The sequence below is a fragment of the Acanthochromis polyacanthus genome, chromosome 22 (assembly GCF_021347895.1).
Source record: "Acanthochromis polyacanthus isolate Apoly-LR-REF ecotype Palm Island chromosome 22, KAUST_Apoly_ChrSc, whole genome shotgun sequence".
In the NCBI taxonomy this organism is placed as follows: domain Eukaryota; kingdom Metazoa; phylum Chordata; class Actinopteri; family Pomacentridae; genus Acanthochromis; species Acanthochromis polyacanthus.
Window position 1 is genome coordinate 12,958,431 of NC_067134.1, and position 15,879 is coordinate 12,974,309.

A 15,879-nucleotide genomic window follows, 5' to 3' on the forward strand; every position below is an offset into this window, starting at 1 on the left:
AAAGAGTTTGTGGGTGTTTTTTTTTTAATCCTGTCACATGTGGGCAGATCTTTCACTGCACCTCTGTACATACAGCACACCGTGTATAGAGGAAGAGAAAACTCACAAATGTCCTCATACTAGAAAAACAGGGTAATTCTGTATATTATAGATGTTATAATGCTTAGATTTTAGATTTGCTTCCTTGTTTTGTCTTGTTTTTCGTAAACACAGCCTGCAGTTCAGCCAAAAAGTCCCAGATTTTTACTCCACAAAGAATGTGGCGGAGTTATGTGACAATCAGCATTGGTTTGTCTGTCTGTCTGATTAACATATTTGGATGAAATATTCAGGGAAGGTCAGAAATGACACAAGGACTTAGATTTTGGCAGTGATGCACCTTATAGTCTGGATCCATGGATTTGTTTAAGATTTCTGTGTCATTGCGAGATAGTAGAATGGCGTCACTGTAACCATGACAACAAGGGAACACTACATCAGCTGCCTTCAGACGATCACGATTGCGATCCGGCAACAAACCCACCGCTGCAGACTTATCGGAACTTATCTGTTGGACAAGTTACAATGATACAAGGAACAACTGATTAAATTGTGGGGGTGTTTCCGAGTCCCATCAATCCCCGCCATCCACTTCATATTTAGGTGTCATTTCGGTATCCATACATAACGTACACGTGCATAACACACGCCTGTGCTAAGTGGTCATTTAATTTGTGGGTACATCTATATTAAGTGGCCGCTTCTGATCATCAATAACTAATAAACAAATACTACGGTACATTTCTAAGGAAAAAAATGCTGCATTTTCTGACACTGCTGTATGGGGGAATGAGCAGGATTGACAGAGTACTACATTCTCTCAGTGCTTTTCTAGTTTTGTTATGGAACATTAAAGGCATTATGGAGGATGTTTTTTTTTGTTTAATTTGTCTGATTCACATAAAATGAATATACCGACCTTTAGTGGACTTGTATGTATGGTTTCTAAAAAATAAAAAAAAAATAACTGTGGACATGGGCAGGACCTGAAAAACATCAGCCAATCAATGCGCTCGGACCGAGGCGTTTAGTTTGCTCCCTTTCCTGTCAATCAAAAATCTTCCGGCTCAGGCCTAGTTACGTAGATTACGTACGCCTTGGACTTACGTGTTTTGTGTATGTGTTGCTTTGGTATAGCTTCGTAGTTAGCTGGCGACTTGTTTTGCTCATCTTTTTTTAACATAATGGCAGATAAAGATCCAGGGGGACCCAGCCATAAAAGACAACTTCATGAGTCCTACGCAAGTTTCTGGAGGGGGGGCGTTTCTTCGTAAATGAGAGGTTGTATGTGCGCATGCTACGTTCAAAGTCGTAGGAAATTAAATCTCCTCTAATGCCTTTAAGGGTTTCTCAGTTCTAATGAGTGTGCAAGTCTTTGTTTTTTTTTAAGAATTTTCTTGAAATAAATGGTTTGTTTTTGCTAAATTTAGAATGCCGCACGTAGAATAAAGCGATTTTGATTAAATATCAAAGTGTATCTGTGTAAGCCTCGGTTTTGTAAAGTTTTCCACCGAAATGACGTGCAGCAGATGAATCATGCAAGGACAGTGAAGCAGCTGAAAATCCAAGGACTCTTTCAGTATTCGCAGTTATGTGCTTGAATAAATTGTCGTTTTTGTGTTATTAAAAAGAAAAAAAAAATGCTTTTTGAACCCGCTGGTGGGTGTGATGATCAAATATGTCATAAATGTGGACTTCCTCATGAACAGTCAACAATCATCAGGCTGAAACAGGAACTTTGTGGTCAGTTAATCCTTTTAAGAGAATCAAAATGAATTCGACTTGGAACACTAGTGTTAGCAGACCCCACATAAATTTGTCAAGGAAGTTTTTTATGAAAAGAATATTCAGATGTTCTTTAGTATTAGCCACTAACTTTATTTTCACTTGAGTAAAAATAATATCCAGTCATATATAATTAAAAGTTTTACAAATTGGTTTATTTTCTAGTATGAGATACATGTAAGGGTTGTTAAGATGGTGTCAAAATGAATAATTTTTTCGATAATTTCCAAATAATTCAGCCATTTAGTCAATTTCATTTCTTAATAATCTAAAAAAAAATCCTCCATGTCGATTCAAGGAAATCATTTTGCACATTTTAAAGCAATAATTCTGCATTTTGAGACTTTGATATGGAGCGGGAATCAAGTTGTGATCAGCCTGCCTGAGCACAAAGACTGAAAGCAGGATGACAAACAGCACTCGTGGCCTAAATTTACATGTTGGATCCTGTTTGTTTAGTTTATGTAAAAAGGACTTTAGGTTTATGAGTTGTTATTTGTGTTTTTTTTATAGCTACACCCACCCAGCGCTTCTGTGCAGCATCTCCGGCTGAAACGGATTCAGTCACTGAACACAGGCTTTGTTTTCTTCACTGTAAAACAAGACACACAGTCACTATTACCAGTTGCTGTTCATCAAGAAGTAGTTTAAGCACAACACCATCAGGTTTTCTTGAAATGTGGATCAGACAAACTTTAAAGGGGTTTTTAACGGTGGCTAGCACCATGCTAGCTGTTTCCCCATACTTTCTGTTTTCATGCTAAGCCTAGCACAACAAGACCATTTCCTAAAATGCTGAAGTATTCTGGTGTTTCTCCATCCAAATATTCACCTTTTGCTCTATTGTCTCATTACTGCACACACTAAAATGCATTCCAGACTTGTCCTGATCAGAGTAAAAGTTCCCTGCTGATACAAATCCAGAATAATTTGCAGTCTTAAGGAACAGACGGTGTGAGTGAAATCAGCCGTGTGGTACAGAGGAGTCACGATGAACTTTACTGAGTGCAATAAAACACTGATCTCCCAAGCATATTCCTGACTTAAGTGAGAATCAGTCCCTCAGCAGATATCCTCCTTTTGCCTAATGTGAAAAACAGTCTCTAAAAGCCTGTCCCAGTTAGGCTTTGCTGTAATTTCAGTATCTAAATCTGATGTATATTTAATACACATCGAACAGTGTTTAAAATTACACTTAAAAATAGAGCAGGAGTTAAACAGTCTTGTGCTGCCAAATGAAATAAGACTTGTTTTTAATTTGTGAAAGAAAATATAATTGGCTAATTATAGATGAAAAGAACAGTGTGAGGTGTGTTATTCAATGCCACTCAGCCTTGTATTGCAAAAAAAGCACAATTGTTGTATGAAGTAAGGTCTCAGCAATGTGAGACATTTCAAACACAGTACATCAATCAGCCAAAACATGAAAACGACTGACAGTGCAGTGATCTGCTGTGATTTGCAATACCAGGCAGGTAGCTTTATTATTGTGGCTGATATGTGTATAATAAGATTCTTTGGGGGGGTTAATCTCTAACAAATATATTCTATCAAGCTGAATAATCATATTAAATAAAGCAAAAAATGGTTCGTCTTGAGCAGCATTTGGAAAAACAAACCAATTTTAGAATTTTACAGGTTTTTCATTGTTGTTCTTATGTGTATTTATCAGATGACAGCAGCTTGACAACCACAAATCCTGAATTTCTCAATAGGTGTTAGTTTTGTTTCTGGAGACTGAACGCTGCTTCCCAGTTCTTACTGTTTCCAAAAAATGAATGTACGTCATGTTCTGTGATGCCCGAGTGATTGGTGAATGTTCCCTGTTTGTGGAGTGTTGAACAGTGCGAGGACTGATGCAGTAGAAACAAAAATGCTAAAATATGCACATGATAGACTGTAGATTAGCATTTTCGAGACATATGCCGACACAAATGCAGGGTTCTTGCCAGCGCATTTCAGCGTAACAGCCCGTTACGCTGTCATAACGGCCCGTTACGCTGTCAGTTTAAAAGATTACGCTGTGATTAGGGCCGCTACGCTGTTATTTTGACAGATAACGCCATGTGCGTTTGTTTTTATCGACTGGGTGCCTGTCTAGGTTAATTTATGTCTCCCCACCTCAGCCGTACTTTCCTGTCGATTGACCCGTTCCCGTCTATTGCGGGTGCACGTGCGGGAGGACCTGCCGTTACGCTCAAAAAAAAATCCTGGTGAGAACCCTGAAATGACGAACATAGAACACGAAGCAGCTTTTGTGGGCTCATTTTTTACTGCAGGGAAAAGTCCTGCACCTCTATGGAAACCAGGAAAATGAAATGTCACAAATCAAAAAACAAAAATGAAAATCGAATTTCTTTGACAACGTATCAATAACAAAGCAGAATTCAGTAGTACAGTACTGGAAAAAACATGGTGGCTCGACATACGAATGAATTTGTTCCCATGCTTGTCGCCTTTCTGCTCAGCTTTTGCTAAACACAGCCTGCAGTTTAGCTGAAAAGTCACAGATTTTTTCCTACAAGACTATTAGTGTCAGCAGAGTCATTCAAAGGCTGTACCTGCACGAAGGAATGCAGAATTTTCCATTTTTGACTAAATGTGGTTTGCACCAGTTGTTTATTTTTAGCAAATTTTTAAACAACACATGTGGAATAATGTGATTTTTAAGAAGTATCACAATTTTAAGGGTAGATTTAGGTCACACATAAATAGTTTCTACACTAGTCCTTCTATCCTTTGTTGATTAATGCTGCTGATTTTTTTTTATGTCCTTTTTTTTTTTTTGAAGAAAACCTTTCAAACCTGCTGGTGGGTTTTACTATTCAGATGGATATAAACTGAGAGAAGGCAGATGGTGATCAATATAGTAAATGCAGTATAAAAATCAGCTCATCAATGCTCTGTAATTGATGCAACGTACAACAGAATACAATAGAACTTTGTCATTGTAACAAGTACGACTTTAGAAAGCAATCCAGTCAGTGCATCATTCTCAAATAGAACTAATATAAGAACATGGTATGAAAATAGCTTAAATAAATAAATAATAGATAAAACACTAGAATAAATGAATGAAACATCAAACCTCACCCACACAAGTGTACATAAAGTGTGTACGGAAAGTATTCAGACCCCTTGAAATATTTCACTCTCTGTGTCATTGCAGCCATTTGCCAAAATCAAAAAAGTTCATTTTTCTCATTAATGTACACTCAGCACCCCATCTTGACAGAAAAAAAATAGAAAAGTGGAAATTTTTGCAAATTAATTAAAGAAAAACTGAAATATCACATGGTCAGAAGTATTCAGACCCTGTGCTCAGTATTGAGTAGAAGCACCTTTTCAGCTAGTACAGCCATGAGTCTTCTTGGGAATGACACAAGATTTCACACCTGGATTTGGGGATCCTCTGCCATTCTTCCTTGCAGATCCTCTCCAGTTCTGTCAGGTTGGATGGTCAACGTTGGTGGACAGCCATTTTGAGGTCTGTCCAGAGATGCTCAATTGGGTTTAGGTCAGGGCTATGGCTGGGCCAGTCAAGAACGGTCACAGAGTTGTTCTGAAGCCACTCCTTTGTTATTTTAGCTGTGTGCTTAGGGTCATTGTCCTGTTGAAAGGTGAACCTTCGACCCAGTCTGAGGTCCTGAGCACTCTGGAAGAGGTTTTCCTCCAGGATATCTCTGTACTTGGCCACATTCATCCTTCCTTCAATTGCAACCAGTCGTCCTGTCCCTGCAGCTGAAAAACACCCCCACAACATGATGCTCCCACCACCATGTTTCACTGTAGGGATTGTATTGGGCAAGTGATGAGCAGTGCCTGCTTTTTTCCACAAATACCGCTTAGAATTAACAGCAAAAAGTTCAATCTTGGTCTCATCAGACCAGAGAATCTTATTTCTCATAGTCTGGGAGTCCTTCATGTGTTTTTTGGCAAACTCTATGCGGGCTTTCATGTGTCTTGCACTGAGGAGAGGCTTCCGTCGGGCCACTCTGCCATAAAGCCCCAACTGGTGAAGGGCTGCAGTGATAGCTGACTTTGTGGAACTTTCTCCTATCTCCCGACTGCATCTCTGGAGCTCAGCCACAGTGATCTGTGGGTTCTTCTTAGGGCTGGGCGATATGACCAAAATTTTATATCCCGATATGATATACATAACGATATAGCATATTTTTGGTAAATTCAATGAATGACTGGAACCGGGCAGCGGCATACCTTACAAAGTACGGTAGTCTGATCCTTGTCGGTCTTTTTAAATCCGAATATTCGGATACCAAAAATTAATATCCAGATTGTCCCGTAGCCAACGAATATTCGGGATATTCGGGTCCAGCCCTAAATTCTCATTATTGCATTTCTGATATATTGCACCTATTCCAGTTTAACGAGACATCTTTGATATTTGTGTTCTGTACAAAGTGTGTCTGCAATAAGCTGCTGGCTTGTTTCCTGATATTTATTTTGTGATACAGAACGTGTGACGACTGTGCTTGCTGTATGTTTGGAAATAAACTGATTGCATGTCGAAATAAGTAGAGCTGTAGAAAAAAAAAACAGAAAAAAAGAAAAAGGAAGTGTGGAGCTGAAATAGCAGTGTAGGAAAGAGTCAGTAATAGTCTGTGGCCAGCAGCCACCACTTATGGAAAACACTGGAGCCTCCTCCATCTTCATCAGTGACATTTCTCTCTTGTTTTTATTCCTCTGAAGTGCCCTTCCAGCTGAAATAGTTTGCTGCACGCTCCTCCAAACCACACAAGGGGATAAAAGAGTCTGAGACTGATACTACCTCGCATCTTATCTGATTTCCCCAACTCGTCAGACAGCACTTTAACAGTTTTACCCTCCAAAGGACATGTAGGGCTGTGGACTGGAGAAGTTACACCGGGCTCTCAAAAACATCCATTAATAATGAATCATGTTGGACCTGTGTCTCCTTTGTGTTTCTTGGCAGGTTCTGGACCCACCACGATGAACGTTTCCTCTACATGCTGATGGACTACGTGCCCGGCGGCGAGCTGTTCAGCTATCTCCGCAGTCGTGGGCGCTTCAGCAACGCGACGGGCCTCTTCTATACCTCGGAGATCGTATGCGCTATCGAGTACCTCCACTCCAAAGAAATCGTGTACCGAGACTTGAAGCCGGAGAACATCCTGCTGGACAGCGAAGGACACATCCGGCTGACTGACTTCGGCTTTGCTAAGAAGCTCTCTGACAGGTGAGCAAAATAGCAAAAAAAAAGTGTCTGTTTGCTTTTATTTTCTTTTAATTTAACTTCAATTGCACTAAAAGTGAATTCAGTTCCAATATTTAGGAATTTGAGCAGTGAATGGTCGGCTTAAGTGTGAATCTTGAACTGCAAAAGGAATTTTTTAGACCCTAAAAAGAAGAATTTGTTGTATAATTCAGATGATTTGTTTTGTTTCTACACTTTTGTAGGTTTTTGTCACGTCATTAATTGCTTCCGGGGAAAAAAATATAATTTCCAACCATATTAGTAATGAATTAATTGTCTAAGTTAATAATTAGAATCAGCAGTTGCTGAAAAATGTGATCCATTTTACAAGAATACAACAAAAACACTTCATAGTTTGGAGTCTTGCAGAGTGGATAACGTCACATTCAGCAGAGGGGGGAAGGTAAGCGATGTAGCCCCATGACAAAGAGTTAAATATGTGGGCTGAACAAATGTTCCTTCACTGCAATGCTCCCACCTTTTGTTTATAATAGCACCAAGCCATCTGAATCCTCTCGTGCCAATCTCTGATCCATTCCTATCAACCAGAACCATCTGAAAGCCATCCATGTTAATGGGGTTTGGAGCAATTCATACAGCTATATCTCTGTGAAACACACAACAGTATGTTTACTGCACTCCCCTCAGTTCTTCTCCAGGGCTGCTAGCTCATCTGTCTCATTGTCCATGGTAATAGAAGGACCGCATGGCTCATATCTTTGCCTTCTTGCTTCCTCCTCCACAACCCTTCCGCTGATTTGTTTGCCGATGTCTGTTGTTGCTCTGGTTGCCATGCAACTGCAGCGCTGCTGAGCGAAAGTGCCAACAGTGTGGCAAAAAAAAAAAGACGTCACCCAGAACAATCCAAGTAAGGGTGTCAGGAAGGAAAGTGTAAAGACGTTTCACAGAATGAGAAAATGTGGAGGACAAGTAGTGGTGCATGGATATTGACCGAATTTGCAGTTTTTTTTCCATATTTTATGTCATTGTTACCTGGACGTGTTTGGTTTTTATTCTCTTGTATTTTTAAGCTAAAGATCTTGTATAGTCTGACATTTTACCGACTAAACAAGGCATTGATTATTCAGAATCACAACATCGATAATGAGTGAAACTCACATTTTTCCCAGCCTCACTGAGTCGTAACTTAGCACAGTTCATCAGATATAATAGTGTTGAGATGTTGAAACCGCATTGTGTGATGTTTCGTGTCTTTGATCTGCAATTTTCTGCACAGACAGGGTCCTAGATTAAAGCATGGATGACAGTTATTAAATGCTTTGGAAATAAAACAGGCATCTTTGTAAAAACTACTGTTAAAGAACAGAAACAAGCTTCTGCTAACTTGCATGTCCACTCAGTTTACTGTGTGAAATTACTTATTTTAGTTTCTTCATCGACTGGTTTTAGAGATCCTTAATGAGATCCAGTTACATACATAGATGGATAGATAGACAGATAGATCTTACATTCTGTTGTTTCTTTATGTAGTATCTACAAACTGCTCATAACTTCTAGAAAGTTATTCACTGTGCTGAACGTATCTTCCAACGATTTCTCTGTATCCCTTTTTTCAACCGTGCTGCATTTATTTTTTGGGTCAAGTCTGATGTGCTTAGCTCTGAGTCTTCTTTGTGTCTGTGCTTGTCTCCTCTGTATCTGCAAACATGGTCAATAGTTGAGCCAAAAAGTACCTTTGTCATGTGACTGTTGGTCCCAGCAGAGCTTCCTGATTGAGCTGAGGGGCACATTTGGTTCTGACAAATGGTGTTGGTGTCATTTTGGCTGTATTTCTTCTTCTTTTTCTACTTCTTCCCATTATTATTTTCACAATTTAAAGGATATCATGCTTTTCCAATCATGGGAGGTTTGGGATTTTAGAAGCCACTAGTAGATTGTTGAGGTTCACATGGATTTCCAGGAAAGTAGAGGAAGATGTAATTATAATGGAAATGCAAACGCTAAAATGTCTATTTGGAGGTGAATGAGGTCAATATTAGGGGCAGATGGTAGATGTTGGAGATGTTGAAGTACTTCTACATTTAGGGAAGTATACTTTTAAACTCTCAGCAATGGTGTCGACTGCTTATTTTACTCATTGTAGTTCTTCCAGCATGGAACAATCACCATATGGACATATTGACAAGATAAAAACATGATTTTCACCACAGGGGGTCTTTAATGCAGAGAAATGGCTCGATGACAGATCTGAAAATAGCAGAATAGGTGGGATGCTGGTAGCAATAATTCAGTGGATACCTCTGTGTAACTACAAAAGACATGATCTTTATATTGATCTCGAAAGCATTTGATGCTTTTGGTGTGCCACTGCAGGAAGATAGAATTTGTGACTGATGGAGAAAATAGACAGTTCTTTCTTATTAAAGCGGCATTGGTAGATGCTGGCAAGAATTTGAAGTCGAAATTGATACAGAATGTTAAGATCTCACCGCTGGGTTATCTGTAAAGCCAGAGGGGTTGAGTATAACAGAGGATGGAAGTGAAGCTTCATGAAAGGACGATGGAAACTTTCTCTGTTGAGCTTTCAGTTAAGTTCTTTTCATACACTACTGTCACTTAGAAATATCCTTATTTTTGAAAGAAACACTTTTTTTTCAATGAAAAAACATTAAATTAATCAGAAATGCAATCCAGACAGTTAATGTGGTAAATGACTGTTGTAGCTGGAAATGGATGAATATTAATGAATATATCCATAGGGGTACAGAGACACATTTCTACTAACCATCACTCTTGTGTTCTAATGCTACATTGTGTTAGCTAATGGTGCTGAAAGGCTAATTGATGATGAGAAAACCCTTGTGCAATTATGTTAGCATATGAATAAAAGTGTGAGTTTTTATGGAAAGCATGAGATTATCTGGGTGACCCCAAACTTATGAGTGGTAGTGTACATTAAATATCGTATTCTGAGTCAATGGTAGCTGCTAATGCTATTAAACAGCAGTTCATAAAATGCATTCAAGCTAAGTTAGCCTCATGTTATCCTTTGTTAATATTGTCACAGTCCACAAGCCACCCAGTAGCAACTGAACTCAACTTATGTCAGCTTAAATTACATGTTCAGATCCAGATATCTGTCAATGAGCTGCTTGGATCAGTTTGATTTAGTCATTTTTTTTATTTGCATGAATTCCTCTCTGAATCGTTTGTGTCTATAATTTGGAGGATTAATCATCAAACACTTCATTAGGGCTGCATCAACGAATCGATAATAATCGATTATTAAAAGCGTTGGCAACGAATTGCATTATCGATTCGTTGTGTCGCGCGATCCATGCGTCACTCGTCATGTCGCGGAGCCGTCTACTTCACCTGCAGAGCGAGTTGAACAGAGCGAGGTGGAGGCAGAACAGAGGAGGTATTTTCAAAGGGAAGTAAATTCAACACATGAAACATGACCAGTACGGAGAAAGCAGTTTGAGCGAAGTCCTTAAAAGTATGGGAGCATTTCACGCTTCACAAAACAAAGACATGCTGCGTGTTCATTACATGTGAATGCACGCATCTGAAAATCGCACTGATGCCGGACGGTCACGAGCGGGCCACTACGTGGTCACGTGACCGCGCTTTCAGCTTGATGGTCCGGTAGATGAGTCCGATAAACACAGCGGCTGGGCCGCAAACTTTCTCTATTATTTCGAAAACACTTCAGGGAAAAGTATTTCTAAAGCATTTGAGGCGAGAAATAATCTGTGCAGCAGCTGAACCTGTCCTGGTTTTAGTTCACTGACGGCTAGTTTAGATTTTAGTTTAAGGACAGTAGAAGTCGAATCTACTTCACAAAAATGAGCTGCAGGTAAACACATGGGATCGCAGCTGGAAACGCACCAACCGGCCACATGCGATGTGTCGCATCTAGTGGACACGCACCTTAAGTCACTGCATTATCCTACATTTGTTCCGTTTTAAAGTGAGGAAACGTAACATCAGTCTCTCTGGTAGCTTGTCTGATGCTAGGGTTAGCTTATTAACTGATTAATAACAGGGATAGGGCTTGTGTGACTGTGAGTGATTATTTCACTTTCAGCAGCTAAAGCATGGTTTGAATATATATTACAAATAAATGTAACTTGCACACTATGGTGGTAATATTTTGAAGATTAAGCCTCAAGTTTTAATTTTCTGACAGGATCTGAGTGAAGACACTGGTCTGTGTTGGAGTGAGGCAGGATGGATTGCATTGACAGGCTTCATGATGAGAAAGACATCATGTCCACCACAGCAAGCAGCTGTCTGACTGAGAGCATCCTCAACATAACCGTCACTGACATGAGGCCTCTGTCATTGGTTGAAGATGAAGGCTTTCCTATAATGATCTTATTTGTTCTGTCATTCCAAATCTTTTATTTCTGAATAAAGAGGCGGAAATTAAAAGTGTTATCGGATTCATCGATTAATCGAAAAAAATAATCGGCCGATTAATCGATTATTAAAATAATCGTTAGTTGCGGCCCTACACTTCATATCTTCATACGTGACTCATTTCCTGCTCATCACCTTGTACATGTTGCTTCGCTTGCACATGCTGCTGCCATTCCATGTGTTTTTTGTTTTTGTCCAGTAGTGTCGCATTTCTGAATTATGGAAGAGACTTTGTACGGAGGGCTTTCCTTGTCATATAGCAATAAAATACTTCTTTACATAAGCAAGGATAAATGTTGACAAATTATTACTGTTTTTATGTGCTGTTCAGACACAGCAGAATAACATTTGTTACACAGATAATCTTTCCAAGAACATAAACGTATAGAAAACCTGCTCTTCATACATAGTTTGTATTATATCTGATTGGATAATGGCAGATAATTTAATGAGTCCTGGACTATTAACATGTTTTCTCCTGTTCTTCTGTACTACACAGACACTGGGTTTTACTTGGCTGCTGTTGTGGCACATATCAGTTCTCTTGGCTTTCCTGCAGCAGTATGTGTGGCTGCTGGTGAATGACAGTTGGGGATACTCAGCTCTCAGCTTGAGATGTTTGATGCTTGATTGGTTGTCAGTAGAGAGTGAATGACAAAGCAGCTGTCACTTTGCACTGTATGTCTGATCTCATACTGTACATTTACTCCCTCCTAGGCTGTGCTCAGCATGCTACACTCGCTTACAGCTGCAGGTGCACAGTGTGGAAGCTGTTATTACGCTTGGAATTGAATTTGGAAGACATCATGTCTCCGAGTATTCATATTCAGGCCACAGCTACACTTTGTGGTGGTTTGAGGCGGCTTGAATCAGTCTCCGTTTGGGTGGCTGAGCTTGTCAACTTTCTTTAAAGATCCGAATTTGTCAGTTGATTTAAAGGAGATGACTGATTAAGTTTTATTTTACATCTCAGGAGAAATACGACTGGTTGAAATCAATTTTGACACATCAATAATAACATTTTTCTCATATGAATATTGACTGGCGATTCACAACTTCTAGACTAGGGGTTCAAATTTCTTTCTTTTTTTATTGTCACAAATACAGCACTGCCGCACGTCTCCGCCTTCACAGCAGAGTCCTGCATTGTGTCGGGTACTCGTGAGTTCTAAGGTAAACTACGGATAATTGTCTTGCTCGGTATCTACTCTTTGATATGTCAGGTTAATACGACGTTACTCGCGAGAACACGCGGCTCGATGTCACGCCCAGCATCCAGGCAGCAGGTCAGAGAGTCAGAGGAGTGTCGTCTTGGAAAATAGGGCAGCGACTTACCGGAGAAAAGTCATTAGCTTACGATAAATAGATAAATAGATTTTACAAGTTTAATAGACATTCGCAAATTATTGATTTCCAGCTAACATTACGTAACATATGAGGTCCAAGAGCAAAAATGACATTAACCAAGTAAGATAAATATTAGTGGTAGGATACAATTAAAAAAATGAATCTATCTAATTAGAGGATTTGTAATTAATTAATCACGACTGATTAACAAGGGCATAGAGGTAAAAAAGCGATATATGCAGTGTTGTCTTCATTTTAAATGCCACAAGGATTTTGCGGCTCCCGGTGTTTTCTTTTCTGTGAGAAACGGGTCGAAATGGCTCTTTGAGTGTTAAAGGTTGCCGACCCCTGTTCTAGACCTGTGGTGTCAAACATGTCACCCGCACGCCAAAACCGGTCCGCTAGAGGGTCCAACCTTTCAACTTTGTATATTTTTTTTAAGTTATTTTTTGGCATTATTAGATTTGTAGAGAGGCAGACAGGAAAGTAGGGAGAGAAATGGTGGAAGAACTGCAAATAATTTCTTTCTATAATAGTTTTTTTTGTTGGTTTTTGTCTGACTTTTGTTGTTTGTGTCATGTTTTTAATCATGTTTCTCTTGTTTTTGTTTGTTTGGTTTTTTCTTTACATTTTTTGTCTCGTTTGTGTCATTTGTGTAATTTTTGTCTGCTTTTTGTCGCTTTGTAACTTTTTTGTCTAATTTTTTGTCTCTGTGTTGTGTTATTTCGTGATTTTGCTTCTCACTGTCATTTTTTTCATTGTGCATGTCATTTTTTTGTAATATTGCCTTGTTTTTGTTGTTTTTTTTTTGTCTGACTTTTGTCGTTTTGATCTTGCGCCTTTGTGGATACTCTCTGATATGTATGTTGTCATGTGTAAATTATCAACTGAAGAATAATTTTGTTGAAATCGAATTTATTTTTCTTGAAAAATTTCAGATTGTTGCAAATGTTTTGTACAAAAGATAATTCCTTGAATGTGAGCATTTTCAGAGTTTACTTTTTGCACTAAAACAAAGGGGAAAATGTGGAGTTGTGGTGATTTATAGGTTATTATACTGTGGTTTTCGTGGTCACTTAAGATCAAATTGGGCTATATGTGGCCCCTGAACTAAGATGAGTTTGACATCCCTGTTCTAGATTTAGTCACAAGCCAGATTTAAGGCTTTGAGATGCTAAATAGAATTAGAAAAAAATGCTTCTGCTACACAAACTTATATTATTTTAGTCCTGTGATTATTATCAGTTTTAGCATTTATGTTATGGAACAGCTTTACTTTTGCAGTATTCTCAAAATTTTCAAATAAAACAAAGTAGTGTTTCACATAATTTACAAATTGATATTTAGATGTGTTGCACTTTCTGCCATTTCGGGGTGTTTCACATTTTTGCTCACTCGAGGCTAAATTTTTATCTGAAATTTTTCTCCCTCTGGTTAGAAATAGAGAAAGCTCAAAAATGTCATTGCCATATAACACACGTATTGTGTCATAAATGACTGAAAAGTGAACAAATTTATTTTCTATTATTAATTGTACAAAAATTGAGAAGTCCTGATATTAGCTAATGCAGGTAGGGCTGCAACTAACGATGAATCGATTATTCGTCTGAGCAGGACACGTCATCGAAAGCGAAAGTGAGCGTGCAATGCAACAGCAATAACCGTCCAAGCGGAGAGTGGAACATGGACGGACATCCACGCTGTATCGCTGTATAGTATGTGCATATACAGGGTGACACAAAAAACGGGAACTTTTTAGCAATCCAATAAAACCAACAGTGATGGAAGAAAAATATTTTATTCATAGTAATTGAAACCTTTAAACATGCCATTTAAGAAACGATGATGGAATTTTCTTTTCTTTTTTTTAATTACTTCCTGTAGATGGCGTCCTTCTGTACGAATGCATTCTTTAATTCTACCTGGGGCTATCTCAAGAGTAAAATGTACAAAACTCGACCAAGAACTCTGGTTGAGTTAAAACAGAGAATTCAGGATGAAATTCACAGTATCCCAGCTGAGATGTTGCAGTGGTCAATGAGGAATCTCAACAGCAGATTTCAGGAATGCATTCATACAGGAGGACGCCATCTACAGGAAATAATTTTTAAAAAAGGGAAATTCCATCATTGTTTCTTAAATGGCATGTTTTAACCCTTACAAGGCCATATTTCTGGAGAAGTACATATACTAAAACCACCTAATCCATAAAATATCGATCAAGTCTTGCGAGGTCGCATTGTTGTAGACGTTCCCCATATTAAATTTCGGCCGGTATGCGGCCCCGATAAGCGCTTCGTAATTGCGGCTTCGTTATAACGGCTCATACGGCTTTATCGTTTGAAATAAGCAAATTTGGGGCCAATGTTTACATCTTACCAAACATACAGGTGTGTGCATATTTTATGTTAATTAGCAATCATAAACAAGTCACACATGTTGAGCCGAGAATGTTCGGTTTCGGCTGTGTGTACAAGTAAGCGTGAACCGAGTATACTCGGTCCCGGCTTTTTAAGGGTTAAGGTTTCAATTACTATGAATAAGATCTTTTTCTTCCATCACTGTTGATTTTACTGGATTGTTAAAAAGTTCCTGTTTTTTTTGTCACCCTGTATTATATATGTACGATGTAGTGCGGATGTCCGTCCGTGTTCTGCGCTCCGCTCGGATGGGGATTTCTGTTGCATTGCGAGCTCACTTTCACATTTGTGACGTATCGTGCTCAGACAATTAATCTATTTATCGTTAGTTGCAGCTCTAAATGCAGGTTTGTTTCCAGGTGCCCACAGGTATTTCCATCACTGTTAAAAAATGGTGGCTTTGTGTTGTACAGATATTTTACTTACATTTGAATATGTTTTCATACTTGTTTCCTTGCTGCTCTGTGGAAACACAATTTGAAGTTCAGTTGAAAAGTTCGTAAATTTTGCCATGTCACTGTTGGTCGCATCTGAGTCACTAATGGCTCCTCGGTTGCGTTGAGGAGTGCAGAATGTTTTGTTTTTTTACTGATTCTGGTTCTTGCAGATGGTTTATTTTTGGCAGATTTTTAAGTGAGACATGGATAAAGTGGATTGATTTTTCTG

General features: G+C 38.9%; 1 protein-coding gene across 1 annotated transcript in view; it reads left to right on the top strand.

Annotated features, from left to right (window-relative positions):
• prkx (protein kinase X-linked) overlaps positions 1–15,879 on the top strand; it is a 73,322-nt gene that overhangs the window by 24,785 nt on the left and 32,658 nt on the right. Inside the window, exon 3 of the mRNA XM_022208450.2 lies at positions 6,779–7,042. Within this exon, the coding sequence (XP_022064142.1) occupies positions 6,779–7,042 (264 nt within the window). The remainder of the gene's footprint in view (positions 1–6,778; positions 7,043–15,879) is intronic.